General features: G+C 33.5%; 1 protein-coding gene across 2 annotated transcripts; it reads right to left on the bottom strand.

The window, feature by feature from the left end:
* Positions 1 to 6,088: 6,088 nt before the first annotated feature.
* LOC123566382 (uncharacterized) lies at positions 6,089 to 13,881 on the bottom strand. Of its 2 annotated transcripts, XM_045360410.2 has the most exons (6): positions 13,693 to 13,881; positions 10,611 to 11,087; positions 9,984 to 10,080; positions 9,656 to 9,679; positions 7,852 to 7,994; positions 6,089 to 7,201 (listed from the first exon to the last, which is right to left on the bottom strand). In XM_045360410.2, exons 2-6 carry the CDS (start codon positions 11,085 to 11,087, stop codon positions 7,046 to 7,048), a joined length of 897 nt encoding a protein of 298 aa, XP_045216345.2. In that variant the 5' UTR covers positions 13,693 to 13,881; the 3' UTR covers positions 6,089 to 7,045. The 2 variants fall into 2 exon arrangements, with proteins under 2 accessions (XP_045216345.2, XP_045216346.2); XM_045360411.2 differs by lacking the exon at positions 9,656 to 9,679 and having other exon boundaries at positions 13,693 to 13,877.
* Positions 13,882 to 14,460: the final 579 nt, after the last annotated feature.

The following is a 14,460-nucleotide window of genomic DNA, read 5'->3' as shown; positions in this document are numbered from 1 at the left end:
AGATTGTTTGAATGCAATTTCTATGGGTATGTTTTCACGTTTAACATATTCATGACGCAATGAAGATGTCGTTGTTATTTGCATCATTGTTAACATTATCATTATTATCTACATGTCACGTTAGTTTTGTCTAATTTTGGATGTATCCCGACAACAGTCAGTTTATGCTCATCATATTTAGATCCTTTGTTATCCTATTTCTCCTGGTATACATCAGAAGCCATAGCGACTTCCCTATGTATTGCTGTTTTAACTCTTTTAACGTTCTGTCACATCGCAACAACAACTGGACGGTGTTTTGCTTTTCTGGTGTCGTTCTTTCAGTCCGTTTCAACAACGATGTTAAGCAGTATTTTTTGTGTCGTTCTGTTACCCCACCACAAATTGGTCGATGTTTTGAAGTACTTTTCTTGTTCCGCAACGACAGAATGATGTTTTATAGTATTTTTTCTTACATTGTTCTGTCACTCCGCAGCACCGACAGCACCAGGTGTTGCTGTTTTATTTTACTCGCGATAACGACATGTCGTTGTTGATGTATATTTCTTTTTCACTCTGTCACCCGCCACGACGACAGGTCGATATTTTGCTGTATTCTCTCATTCACGCCAGAACACTTGGTTCTTCGCTGTTTTTTTTTTTTGTTTGTTTGTTATTTTGAAATTTGAAACGTCGGGTTATTTTCCGTTTTCGCTAACAAAGTTGTTTCTTAGTTTTTGTAATGTAGAAGATGTCAGGGTTGCAATTTTAGAACCAGCGTCAAAACAAAACACATAAATTGTTAATTTGATATGTTGTCTGGGCTTGTTCCTCTTCACATTGATCAGTAAATAAAAATCTCAACTTGGAAGTTTCGAAGCTTTACAAAATACCAAATGGTGTAAGACAAAGGGTTGTTAAAGACATGAAACCAATAAAACTATGTTTGTTTGTCTTAAAATTGGCAATATTTCACCTGCGCCCTCTCATACGTGTACGGAATTAGATTTCAAATTTAAGCAAAATATGGTTGAAACGTTAACAGTCTCTCATTATTATTATTACGTTGTCATTCTAGGATGTTTTCAGGACCTTGAACAGAAATACGAATATCATGCTTCATAAAACCGCATTACTTATCTTTGCTCAGTTATGTAAAAATAAGTTCTACAAAGAAGTAGTTCTGGTGAACAAAACTTGCTACAAAAACCATATAATCAAGAAAATAAAACTGGAAAAATAAAGAAAACAGATATAAACGAACATAAAAATATCGTGTTTGTTGACACCGCTTTACACCGCAGAAAAGTTGGAACTGAATGTAGATTCGTTTATTTCAATGCATTTTCATGCCTGCTCCAAGAAGATTCGTGTTTGAGAAGTTATACATATAATGTAAATATATGTACTTTGTTAGAAAAGATACATGCTAAAAAGGGACAAAAAAGGATTCTATAAGGTTCTTGAGATTGCTTCCAAATACAAATCCATACAGTAGATATTGGGAATGAATGGATGTATGATTAATTCAACTTTAGTTACATAAAAGCAAAAGGGTCGGTCTACAAGTTTTGCAAATATTCCCAGTTCTTGGGCAACTTCAAGTCATTCATTACGATACAACAAATATGCTATTATTATTTATTATTATACCAGATTTATGTTAATACAATACACATAATATTATGTGGGCCGTAAATTAATTCACAAAACTAATACTGGTCTTTGATTACTTCATAACTTTGGTTATAATAGCAAATCTGCTTCAATGAAAAACGAAACTTAAAAATGATGCACAGTTTACCTTTTACTTTTAACAATTCCTCTCAGTTACAAACCGTCTGAAACCTTTTTGCCACATTTTATAATATCCGTCACGGTGTATTTAGAAATTACGTGCAATTTTTGTTTCTGACCTTTAGAAATTTACACTTTAACAATAACTAAAAATTCCTCATTAATGTCTAGTCCAAACTTAAGCCTATGACTTGCCATATACGGCCATATAATACCTGGAGCATAATGTTCGAGCATAAAATGTTAATGATATGGGTCTAATATTCCACCATAGTGGTGACGTCCAATGACCGTGCGGCGGACGATTTGCCAGAAGCAAGGAGATGTGATATATCGCAGATAACACATACAAAAATGTACCGACAATTTGGACATTTTAGATGAAAGACCTGATAACTGCGTGTAATAATACAAACAACTTGTGATGAGTCATGATATAAATTTATATAGTTTTAAGATTTCGCAAAAACGCATATCTTTCCATGCCTTGCAATTTGTTTCAGTGTAACGAAATGTTTTTATCAAGTGAACATGAGATGCAATATGTTTACGAGTGACACGGCCACAGGTGTAGGTGTATGAGAATACAAAAGACATGCTTCTATGTCAAATAATAAAACGTTTCTTGAATTACTTGAATGTCAATAGTTAAAACTATTGACTCTCGATTATTCGGACCTCACTATAAACCGACTAGTCATTCAGTGTGTTTTTTTTTTAAGTTAGACAGTAAATAAACACAGCAGTTTCATTGAAAATTAAACGACAGCAAACTGGACACGACTGATTTTGCCTTTGCGACTAGTGTAGATCATGATCAGCCTGCACATTCGTGCAGTCTGATCAAGATCTACACTTTTCGCCATTCAGTCAGTATCTTTTTAGTAAGCACCCTCTGACCAAATTGAAAGACGGACAAGCTTATTATCGAAATCCAGCAGAATAAGTGTTAAGAGATACAATCGGGATTACTAGTGTCTTGCTTGTGTCATATGTGCTTCCCACGAAAGGACATTTTTTGTATATTTTATTTTCATATTTCATACCAGTATATATAGTGGGGCGGGAATTTCAAAAAAAGTGCAAGTGATGATACAAGCTTGAAACTTTCAGGAAATAATAACTAGACCATAGGAACTTCGAAAGTGAAGTGGGCCCTTAATTATCTCTGCTCAATCAAGATGGCCGCCATTTTCAAAATGGCCGCCTAAAATTAGTGTACAAGAATACATAAGATTGAAATAAAGCTAACTGGGGGGCCTTGTTGCTTTTATAGTTGCCAAATATGGCTTTAATTCTTTGAGAACTCCCAAAAGTAAATATTTGAATTATTTCAGGTAATGTAAACAAGATGCTGACCATTTTCAAAATGGCCGCCAGTGCTATAACTTGAAATATACATATGGTTAATGAACAAATGTGAAAATATTAATAATCATCGCGCATTGACTGAAGTATACGTATGTTGTTATACTTACAACAATACATACATTTTGTAATTAATATTATTTGGTAATAAATATATTATTTGTAATGATGATGGCAGTTTTCAAAATGACCGACCAAATGAAGTCCAAATCATAAGTAAATTTTCATCTAATCTTCATTAATCTGCTTGTTAAAGGCCTATCAATAAATTTCACTTAAATTTATTGGTAATATCAATATCATAAGCAGTTTAGACAAATGGATAATATTTATACATGTATATGCAAATATATATCTGATATCTGCATATATCTGAATGTATTTTATTTGATGTTATATTATGAAGAGGTGCAATATATTTATAAATATCTTGATTAGAAGATACCTGATTTGTGTCCATGTAAATTGTCACAATCTTGACATTGTTACTAATGAAGACTTGAACATGTAATTCTGCTATTCTGAAACATTTTACTTTAATCATTGAATTAACCTAGCAGTTACACGTGCATAGCAAAGTGCAAGTTCACCCTGAAGCAGATACAGAATCTAGAGTCTTATGTCTTTTTTGTGACAGCCACACTTCTGAAGTTCTTGACAAGATGCTGAAACTACTGACATTGAAAACCAGAACGGTTTTATTTGTCTGTTATCTAGACATTCCCAACCTCATTCCACAACATCTGGCAGAACTGATATAGCTGACATTTATTATGCCCATATATGTCCAGTTTGATATGCAGCACTACTTAATAATGTCCATATCTTCAATGATTATGGCCTCTGGTCTGTTGTATGACCTGCAATACCTGGTAAAGGAAAATTGTCAGCTTGGAACACGTGGTGCGTGTATTAAGACGCTACAAACACATTTTGTAGGTTATCCAACAGACCAGGGCCATAATCATTGAAGATATGGACGTTCTTAAAGCCATTACCATTGAAGATATAGACATTCTTAAGCAGTCTGTAGTACTTTTATATGACAGATCTAGTTCATGTGTTAATGTTAATCAGGCTAGACTTGATCTTTTTTGCCAAGAAACAAAGGCCATATGATAGAATTTCACCAACTCAAGATGCGTTGCATCAACATTCAAAGCGTGCTGCAAATCAGGCTGGACATATATGGGCACAATAAATGTCAGCTATACCAGTTCTGCCAGATGTTGTGGAATGGAGTCAGGAATGTCTAGATAACAAACAAATAAAACCATTCTACCAGTAGTTTCAGCATCTTGTCAAGAACTTCAGAAGTGTGGCTGTCAGAAAAAAAAACATGAGACTCTAGACTGTAGCTGCTTCAGGGTGAATTTAACTTGTAAGAGAACATTATGACAACAATTATGACGTCAAAATGACACATGACGTTCGATAATTACTTATTGGGTAAATGAAGTCCAACATAATATTTATTAAAATATGTCAATGAGCATGTCACAATGAAAACAATCAATCCCTTTGTGATTTACCTCTAATTTACCACGGTTCATCATTCAGATGCTTCAGTATTTAACCACTCGGGTTAACGCCCTTGTGGTTCAATTCCTACGCATCAGAACTCTGAACCGTGGTAAATAAGACGATAAACCCCTCGGAGGCCTTGATTATTTGTTAAATAAATATAATTACAAAATGTATGTATTGTTGTAAGTATAACAACATACGTATACTTCAGTCAATGCTCGATGATTATTAATATTTTGACACCTGTTCATTAACCATATGTATATTTCAAGTTATAGCACTGATGGCCATTTTGAAATGGTCACCATCTTGTTTACATTACCTGAAATAGTTCAAATATTTACTATTGGGAGTTCTCAAAGAATTACAGCAATATTAGATAAATATAAATGCAACAAGCACCCCCCCCCCCCCCCCCCCCTCCACCCCCCTCCCTGGTAGCTTTATTTCAATCTCATGTATTCTTGTTTGTTTGTTTGTTTTGGGTTTAACGCCGTTCTTCAAAAGTATTTCATACATGTAACAGCGGGTTATGTATTTTTGTAGACTAATTTTAGGCGGCCATTTTGGCATCTTGATTGAGCAGAGATAATTAAGGGCCCACTTAACTTTTAAAGTTCCTATGGTCTAGTTATTATTTCCTGAAAGTTTCATGCTTTTATTGTCATTTGCGCTATTTTTGGAATTCCCGCCCCAGTGGGGCGAAAATATGGAATCTACTGTGCACAATCACAAAAGAAACTTTGTCTGCTAAATTGAATTACAAATGGAATTGGCATATATAGGGAAGTAACTTTTTCTGAAATAACTTGCAAAGTGCATAGTATTATAAAAGGGCTACTACTTTTTAAACTTTTAAGGGTAGTAATTACTTTTTTGATACTTGCATAAATTTACTTACCTCAAAAAGAGTGGGATTTCCTTTTCAACTTGAAACAGTCAATACATACGTACATTTGCTATTTAAACATAAACTTTTAGAAAAGCTTGAAAATATAACAGGACATTAGCTCTATACTGTGACACAAAAACACTGGTAAGTTAACATTTTGTAATGTTAATGATAAAAAGGTTATCATTTAGGAAGTCGCACCTGTATTTCCTATGCCTCTCTTTCAAAACTAACCAAATTTTTGAATTGACTACCATTTTTATCTTTTTATATTTAAAACAAGCTTTTTCTAGACACTCAGTGAAATGGCGGCCATCTTGAATGAGCAGAGATAATTGAGGGCCCACTTCACTTTTGAAGTAACTATCGTCTAGTTAACAATTTCTGAAAGTTTCATGCTTGTATCATCATTTGCACTATTTTGACAGCAGATACCTTATTTCCCGCCCCACTAATATCAGTCCATGTAATATTTGACTGAGAGAAAAACTGACATATTTTATCAAGGATAACACAACAAAGATGTGCATGTCATGGTAGAGTTTATTAATACTAAAAATATGAAAGGTTATCACAGAATAAGAGGTAAACTGAACGTTTCAAGGTGAGCTCTGAGCGTGTTAAGAAAATTAGAGTCTTTACAGGTGAATAAAGGAGTAAAATGAATATAATATATAGTAGGTAATACATGCCCGAGCTTATCAAATACCCTGCCAAAGACAAACTTAGCAAGTCTATAATTTGTAAATGTGCATAATGATATTTGTCCATATATCAGGTAACTATATTTGCAATTTAAAACATACAGGTAAACAAATATATGTAACAAAAAAATATAACAAAAACAATTGGCAACAAAAACAATTGGCAACAAAAACAACTTACTGCGAAGAAAATGTGAGCAAGACATAATTACATGTATAACAATAAATTGACAAAACCATAACTTTATTTTGACAGAGTAACAGACTTGAATCATGTAGATATTACCTACTTTCAAATCAATGCTGGCTGTTTTAACTTTTAGTCTAATTCCTGGTCAAGACTACAAAATGGTACTCTGCTCGTTTGACCAAGTTATTATTGTTGTGGTTCTTTCTGCCAGACGTGTGAATAAGATGGTTCTATACTTTACTAGCACAGTTCTTATATAGATTCGGTACACAGAATAAAATAATCAGATTCACAGGGATGGCAATAGTTTGAAAATCAGTGAGAAGTATAGTACATTTATATAAGCCACTAGAATGATGCGACCAATACAACATGGAGGTATCCCCATTAGTATCGACCAGAACATATCTGATGAACTTTATAAGTATGTAAATAAGTATAATTTCCCCAGGCTGGTGCTGGATTATTCATATTGTTTTAATGATTGCACTTTTCAACAAAAGTCTCTTCTTTATGTTATACATGTATTCTGGGACGTTTGGCTTCATTCGGAGAGTATAAGTTTCATTCTAGACGGTGATAGCCTCATCAGCTGTTGACGGGAAGTTCTTGTGAAGTGTTATGTTGCGAACAGTATTGAGCAAGTGCCTTTTCGTATTTTTCTCTCGCCCATTTTGACTCTAGAAGACGTGTCGCGCGTTCCATAAACGCACTATGTGCAGGTCGGTGGCGAACACGAAAACGCTGGAATTATAAGAAAATAGGTGCTGTTTAAAACTTGTTAAGTCATTTTAAAAAGTGATTGATTATATTCGCTGATTTGAATTTCTCCCACGAATGGTCATAATCATATGACAGCAGCTAGAGGAATTTTCACAGCGTATATATTTCAGACCTTATTACATTTTAAATAATAAAAAACAAGTAGCTAGGCCGGTCTCGAAATTAACAGAGCCAAATGTACTCCTTCATGTCTGTTCTATGGAAAAAAAGCATTGTCAATGTGCCGCTTTATGCATAGCGGTCTGGTTCAAATTTTCTAGCATAACAGAATTCACCTAAATAAAAGTGATATAATGTGTCATAATGGCATTTGGTAAATCAAATGTATCTTTCCTAATGTAAAATAACGTATTGACGGAATAACAGGAAGTTGCTTTCAGCTAAATCGAGAAACAACCATACATTACTGCTAAAGTAGGTTAAACTTCTTGTATTCAGTTATTGAATTATCTGACAAAAGTACATATTGTTGCTGGAACGTTCTGGTATTCAAGGCGCTATAATTTTATGAAGACCAAATGTAACTTTCTTCATAATGACATAGCTGGTACTAGATCATCTTTGACACGTGATGTCTGACACTTAATGTAGAAAATAGTTATTATACTTACAGTATATTGTTCGTTCTTCACAGGCCATGGGCCTTTATCAAATAGTAGATGACATTCATGCAGGGGTGGAGGGGACAGAGGAGGTGCCATTTGCAAACCCCGGGTATCACGGTCCGTTGCCTTATTTACACGGTCACCGTGGACTGTAAAAGAAAAAATAATTTACATAAAATTTTGTCCTAACACTGTAGCCCATATCAATGTATCGCTTTTAGTAATGAATTGATCCTCAAGTTATTCAATGTTTAAACAATCATTGTAAAGAAGGAGCTTGAAAGCTTGAAAGCTGAAAAATTTGTATTCCTTTTTGCTGGTATATACTTTCTCTCTTTTCATGAATAGTCACCAGAACATATATTATAATAAGATAGTAAGTGATGCAGCATACGCGTATATATAAACCGTGAATACTTTAAGAATTAGCAGCAACATTTCAGTCTCAGTTTGCATTACTTTTTCGAACATTCCTCGTATCAGCCTGCATACATTACGTCAAGATATGTTTTCTACACTCAGTTTAATTTAAAGGGACTAACCCACACATTTTAGGTGAAAAATAATTTCTCTCAAAAATCCATAAAAAGTGAGTACTCTGAAAGAGACTGGTTGTACAAACTTACTTTCATAAGATTTTTGCCAGATAATAACCAATGATATTGTGCAGAAGGTAGTAAACCGTTGCAACGCTTTTGAAATAATTAATAAAATTTACATTTTTCTTGCATTTTTACCAATATCTAACTTTTATTTTCACACACTTTAGTATTTTTCAGTGTCATATGTTCACTCTATGTCAAACTTGAAATGAACATGTTGAAAAAATTCACACAAACCGTGGCCGAGTAGTTTAAACCTCAATAGGTCTTCCATACTGTGGTCCAATCATATATATAAATATAGTTATGATGGGCAAACTATTTCAGAAACTGACTGTCTGTCGAGACTAGACTTGACATTATTACTGTAAATGTTATTGCATAATTATATACTAATACTATGATGATTATTTATGCTGCATAAACATTTCCTGTTTAGTAACATATCAACAAACAGAAACATAGAAAACCAGATAATCGACAATTAATACACACGAACTACAAGACAAACATACTGTTATATCTGTACAATATTAAAAAACGTTATATTAACTATTTTAGATATATATGTATATGTATTAGAAACAATGCCTAGACTTGTGCAATTATAATCATAATGACATATTTAAGAATGTTTCTATCTCTAAATCAAAGCTATATAAGACATAACTGCACGATTTTTATAACCAATGGGTTGAAGTGGTAAATATCAAAAGAATGAACTAAAATAGAATATCAGAATGGTCTTCTGAGTTGTTGATTTTTTTTTTTTTTTTTTTTTTTTTATTTTCTGTAAATAAAACATGTTACGACAAAAGCAAAGCAACGTTGTAGTATTTGCTTCTTCCGCCAAACAAACCACACCGCAGTTGTGAAAGATGCTTGAGATAAGGGAGATAAATCTAGATGCTTAACGTTAGATTATCTGCTGGAGTTGCTTCCCATGTTTAAATGTTTAAAGCGATTTTCCGTTCGATTACGTATTCACTCGGCACTCCTCGGCTTGTGTGAATATGAAATTGCACGGAAATTGGCGAATCTTACTGAACATTTCAAGAATACAAAATGAAATAATGAAATGTTAGTAAACATCAACCTTAAATGTACATTTCTTGTGTAATAATGAAATTATTCCAAACCCCAAATGATCTAATTAATCTACATGAAAAAACGAATTTGTATAAATGCATGTTCCGGTGAAAACTAACCTTCATTAAGGAGGTACTCGTACACTGTGTAATTATAAATTAAAAATATACGTTTTTTATACAAAACTTTTTTCGCCAAGTGTCAATATGGCGTGTGTAAATATACAGGTTCTTATATTGTTTACAAAGAGACTTAATTGGTGTGACTATTTAAATTTTATTTGTAAAACAATTTGCAAAAATACACTTATTTTTAACGTAGGTTTACTGCTAAAACATTGCCATAATACAGTCTAACTCTTACTAACGTCAGTTGAAGGAAATATTGTTGCGTATTTCTGAAACTTTCATGTTTTTACACGAGTATTATTTGACAAAAACAACTTACTTATGTTAAGTCTATCTGTGTGGAACTTGATGTTGAATGGATCCTTGTCCGTCTTCTTTTCAAACTCCGGAAGACCAAGAGTTTTCAAGGGTGGATACTGTGGGATAAAACGTCAGTATTATAACAAGAGGTAAACACACATTTTAAGGTTCATTTCAAACGGACCAAACATAATACTCATGGGATCTGCCTACAGTACCGATATTTAGTAGTGGTAGACCTACAAATATTACATAATGTGATCATAATCCTGTTCTAAGTAGAATTTCAGGCGAGGAAGTTCAATGAAACTTAATAAATGTATTCATTAAAGTTATTTCCCTCAATATGGTCCTATATACACGAATATGTCTGTAATGGAAATTACGTAGTTGTAATGCATACATATGATAAACTTTATGTAATTTAAGTATGCTATAAACAATATATAGTTTTATTTAATTTACATGTTTTTATTCAGTGAATTATCGTGATATCAGAGTGAAATATATCTGGTAAATTGAGTCAATACATGAAATAAAAAAGAAAATTTGTTTGTTTTACATGTAAGATCGAAATATCTTTCACTCATGAACATCATAATTTATCTTACATTTCCGCTCGTGTTTAACACAATGTAAAACATACCCCTCTAAAATCATGTGGCGCTGGATTTACATATTGTTCCTTTTCATACATCCCTTCACGAACAAATTTCTTCTTTGCAGTAAACGGTCGGTCTATGTGAAAGTAAGTCACTAAACCTTTGTCTTCTTCTGTTTGTGGTTTTAACAGATGAGGAATCACTTTCGGGCGGTCTCTTTTAATTATCTCCCTTTGTCCAGGTATAGTACCGTATAACCAAGGTCTTTGAGACTCCCGTGAATTGCGTTTTGGGGGTTTGGGAGCGAATACTTGGGGTCTAAAATCAGGCGGAGGGCGCTTCCATATGTCTTCTTCCTTGATGGGAACATTTTTATTAAAATTTTCACTGCGAATCTGAATTAACGACTCATTGGCATCATAGTTCGTTTTTGAATGAAATCCAAAAGGGACTAATCCAGCAGACGACGAACTCCCAGTTGGACTGGGTGAAGAAAAGTCCATAAAATCTAGCTGACTCATCTGAAAAATATAAGTTAACAAATTATGTTCAATTTGTCTAATGAATCGCAAGATAAGTACAACATTTTAAGATCAGTGTTCCATAACCATTCCTTTCTATAATGCACACAGATGGTACATACAAAAAGTGACGTTCTTTTAATGAGCGGACGAGATTGTAACGTTGAAATAAATTGCCAACTGACCGCAGACTACATACATCTTTAATTATACAACTTAATTACCAATGCATGTCAACAACAGCAATGAATATTCTATCGAATATGTAAAAGTTTGCCCTCAGTGCAACTGTTACTTTTAGGAAACGTTGGCCACAGAGCTTAATAATTTACAAGATAACTTTTAAATAAACAATAATTATGGTACACCAAGGAAAGAACTTTTTATCTTTCACACTAAAAGCTGATGATATATTTTATGTCATAGTTGTCCCAAATACAACAAGTTAGCACTCTTGGTGAGGGAATAGTACAGGTATTCACTCCGTCTGTCAATCCGTTTGGCAGTCTATCAATTAGTCCGTCCCAGTTTAGTCCGGTCGATAACTTTAGCATGATCATGATGATAAATTGATTTTCAAACAACTTATAACACATAGAAACTATACCAAGATAATGTACAGCGTGCAAGATCTAAACCAATAACTTAATTTTCAATGTCTTGCATAATAGTTATGGGTTTTATGACATTTTTCTTGTCAAAGAGGTCGAAGAACTCACGTTTATAAAGATGGATATGTGCCACTTGCAAAACCAAGACTTCTACGTTTAAGGGCATTTCTATACTCACAGGTAACCTATTTCCACTTTTTTTGTGTCTGATATGCTGATACAATGTAATAACAAGTTTCAATGAGTAAAAGCTTCCATTTAGTGTCCCTTAACCAGAAGCGGAGGCTGTATGACCCGACAATAAACGTTGTTTTGAATACCTGAGCATAATTAAGCTTATGAATAAAAAATTACTTTCGACGACTGAAATTATTTTTTTAAATTATTTGTTCTGTAAATCTGCAGGAACAAAGTTGAAAAGATGTTGGAATACAGAGCGGAAACTATTGATCCCTGTCGGTTATTAATATGGTCGTTTGTGGTAATTAATATATTGGCCTACACGAGCTTTGAAGCAAAATCATTAAAAGTATTAAATCCTTGTATTGTGTAACCGTTCCTAGACATTGATAACATCTGTAAGATCACAGTCACTTTATTGACAGTTCAAACCGAACCGATCATAGTTTTAATACGCTATTTTTCTCATCAAGTGTTAAACAAAGATAAAGAAATCAAACAGCAGGTGGTGGGCTATTGAATACCAGCATATCTTCAGCCACACACTTAGAAAAATGAATGCATATCAAATAATAAAATATAAAAACTCCGTTTGTATTGCAATAAGTTTTGAATTGTCTTCGTTTGATAACATGTGAAATGTTTTATCTGTATCTGTATTAGGTATGATTTATCGCTGGGATATACGACAATATATTCAATAGAGGGGACAGCGTTAATACTTTAAGATATCTCCTCTTAAAGAATGATCCAGGAGGTAAGAATAATGAGTACCACCAGGTTGGACCAAAATAGATTGCAACGGTTGCTCTATGAAACAGACCTGCAAATTCACTGAGACCACCAAGGGGTCTGGACTTCCGGTCAGCACTCGCACCCAGGTAGACTACGGTAGGGGTAAAATAGTTTTTGTCCACATGTCTTTATATTTATATGACATGGTTTATATAATTAATGACGGTTTACTATAATTATGTTCCAATTCAACACATTGAATGCGCCCTGTAATTTTAACGCACATGTCACATTTATTGAACATGTTTTTAACTTTTGATAAAAATTGACAAGTTAATACAAATAGTCTAGTTTTATTGACATAAGTCATTTACCCGGTGTTCGAACTGATAAAATCGTTTTAAAACTGCCGGCGCAAATGGGCATTACACAGTAAATTCTGATATGAATAATTGATTGAACGCCGCCTATCAATTTAGGGGAAATATGTTTTAGGTAAAAGCAAAGATATTAACTTGATTTCTCCTTAAATAGCATATTCTTTGCTGTGGACTATATTTGAATCTGACCGGATCGCCAATTTTGCCACCAGCTGAAAAGAAAGTCGCCATGCACTTTCTACTTAACGTCTGTGTAGGAAGAATGTCACTTTGAAGAAAATAGTTAATATTTAGATCTTAAGAGCAAATAAGCATGAACTTTTGTTTTTTGAAGAACTAATAACTGACAGCGCATGTTTGTATACTGCCATTCAGTCTCATTTCTAAAACTCTGAGAAGTAATTATAAAATGAGAGCATCTTAAAATGACTCAGAATCATCTCAGATAGGTCAGTCATCAAGTTAGCAATCCAGAATTAAACTCCATTACATTAATTCATTCATTCATTTATTCATTCATTCTTTCTTGTATATATACCTAAGGTATAGATTAGACTTTGTTCTATATTTACGAGGTGTATCGATCATTTAGAACAAAAGAAAAGAACTATTAAAACTATCGAACTACTGATCTTATATGATAATATCTTATCAATTAAAGCAGTAAACTCAAATGGTTAAATTAAAAATTATTCATACCTTTAACCATTTAATTCACTCCGTTTTTAGTTTCAAAACCATATTTTGCACTTTTCGTCGTAAACTTTGAATTTTGTCGCAATTTGTATCAAAACAATCGTTGAAAGTATAGGTGTTAAAGTTAATCCTTTTATTCTCGTTATTACAATGTAAATAGTTGCTAAGTTTAAATGCGCACGCGCAAATGTTTAAATTTCCATTTGGAGTATCCGGTAGCTTTAGTTTATTCAAAGCTATTTATACTGTAATCTTTTTTAACTCCTGTGAAAAGATTATTTTTGAAAAGGTTTACTGTAGTATGAAAGACTAGGTAATTGAAGCTTTTATGTATTATCGATAGTTTGGGTTTACGCTAAAATAAAATATCGACGTGTTCTTTATAATGTTTATGTATACAAGATTTCCATTACTTAAGAAATCCTACTTTAACAAAAAATATATAAAGCTGATAGTCGTTTACATAAAATTATATCAAAATACTTCAATTTCATTACAAAACTATGAATCTGATACAAAAATATACCTACTTTTATTATATGGGTGGCCGAGTGATTAAGGTCGTTGACTTCAAACCACTTGCCCCTCATCGATGTGGGTTCGAGCCTCACTCGGGGCGTTGAATTCTTCATGTGAGGAAGCCATCCAGCTGGAAGGTCAGTGGTTCTACCCAGGTGTCCGCCCGTGATGATATAATGCACGGAGGGGCACCTGGGGTCTTCCTCCACCATCGCCATATGACCTATAATTGTGTCAGTGCGACGTTAAACC

This window comes from Mercenaria mercenaria, chromosome 8, assembly GCF_021730395.1.
Source record: "Mercenaria mercenaria strain notata chromosome 8, MADL_Memer_1, whole genome shotgun sequence".
Classification (NCBI taxonomy): Eukaryota; Metazoa; Mollusca; class Bivalvia; order Venerida; family Veneridae; genus Mercenaria; species Mercenaria mercenaria.
This window is presented reverse-complemented; position numbering and strand designations above follow the sequence as displayed.

Coding starts and splice junctions, on each gene's coding strand:
- LOC123566382 (XM_045360410.2), bottom strand. CDS start 11,087: ATGAGTCAGCTAGATTTTATGGACTTTTCTTCACCCAGTCCAACTGGG. Junction 10,081..10,610: donor CGCCACATGATTTTAGAGGG/GTATGTTTTACA, acceptor TTTATCCCACAG/TATCCACCCTTGAAAACTCT. Junction 9,680..9,983: donor CACAGATAGACTTAACATAA/GTAAGTTGTTTT, acceptor ATAATTACACAG/TGTACGAGTACCTCCTTAAT.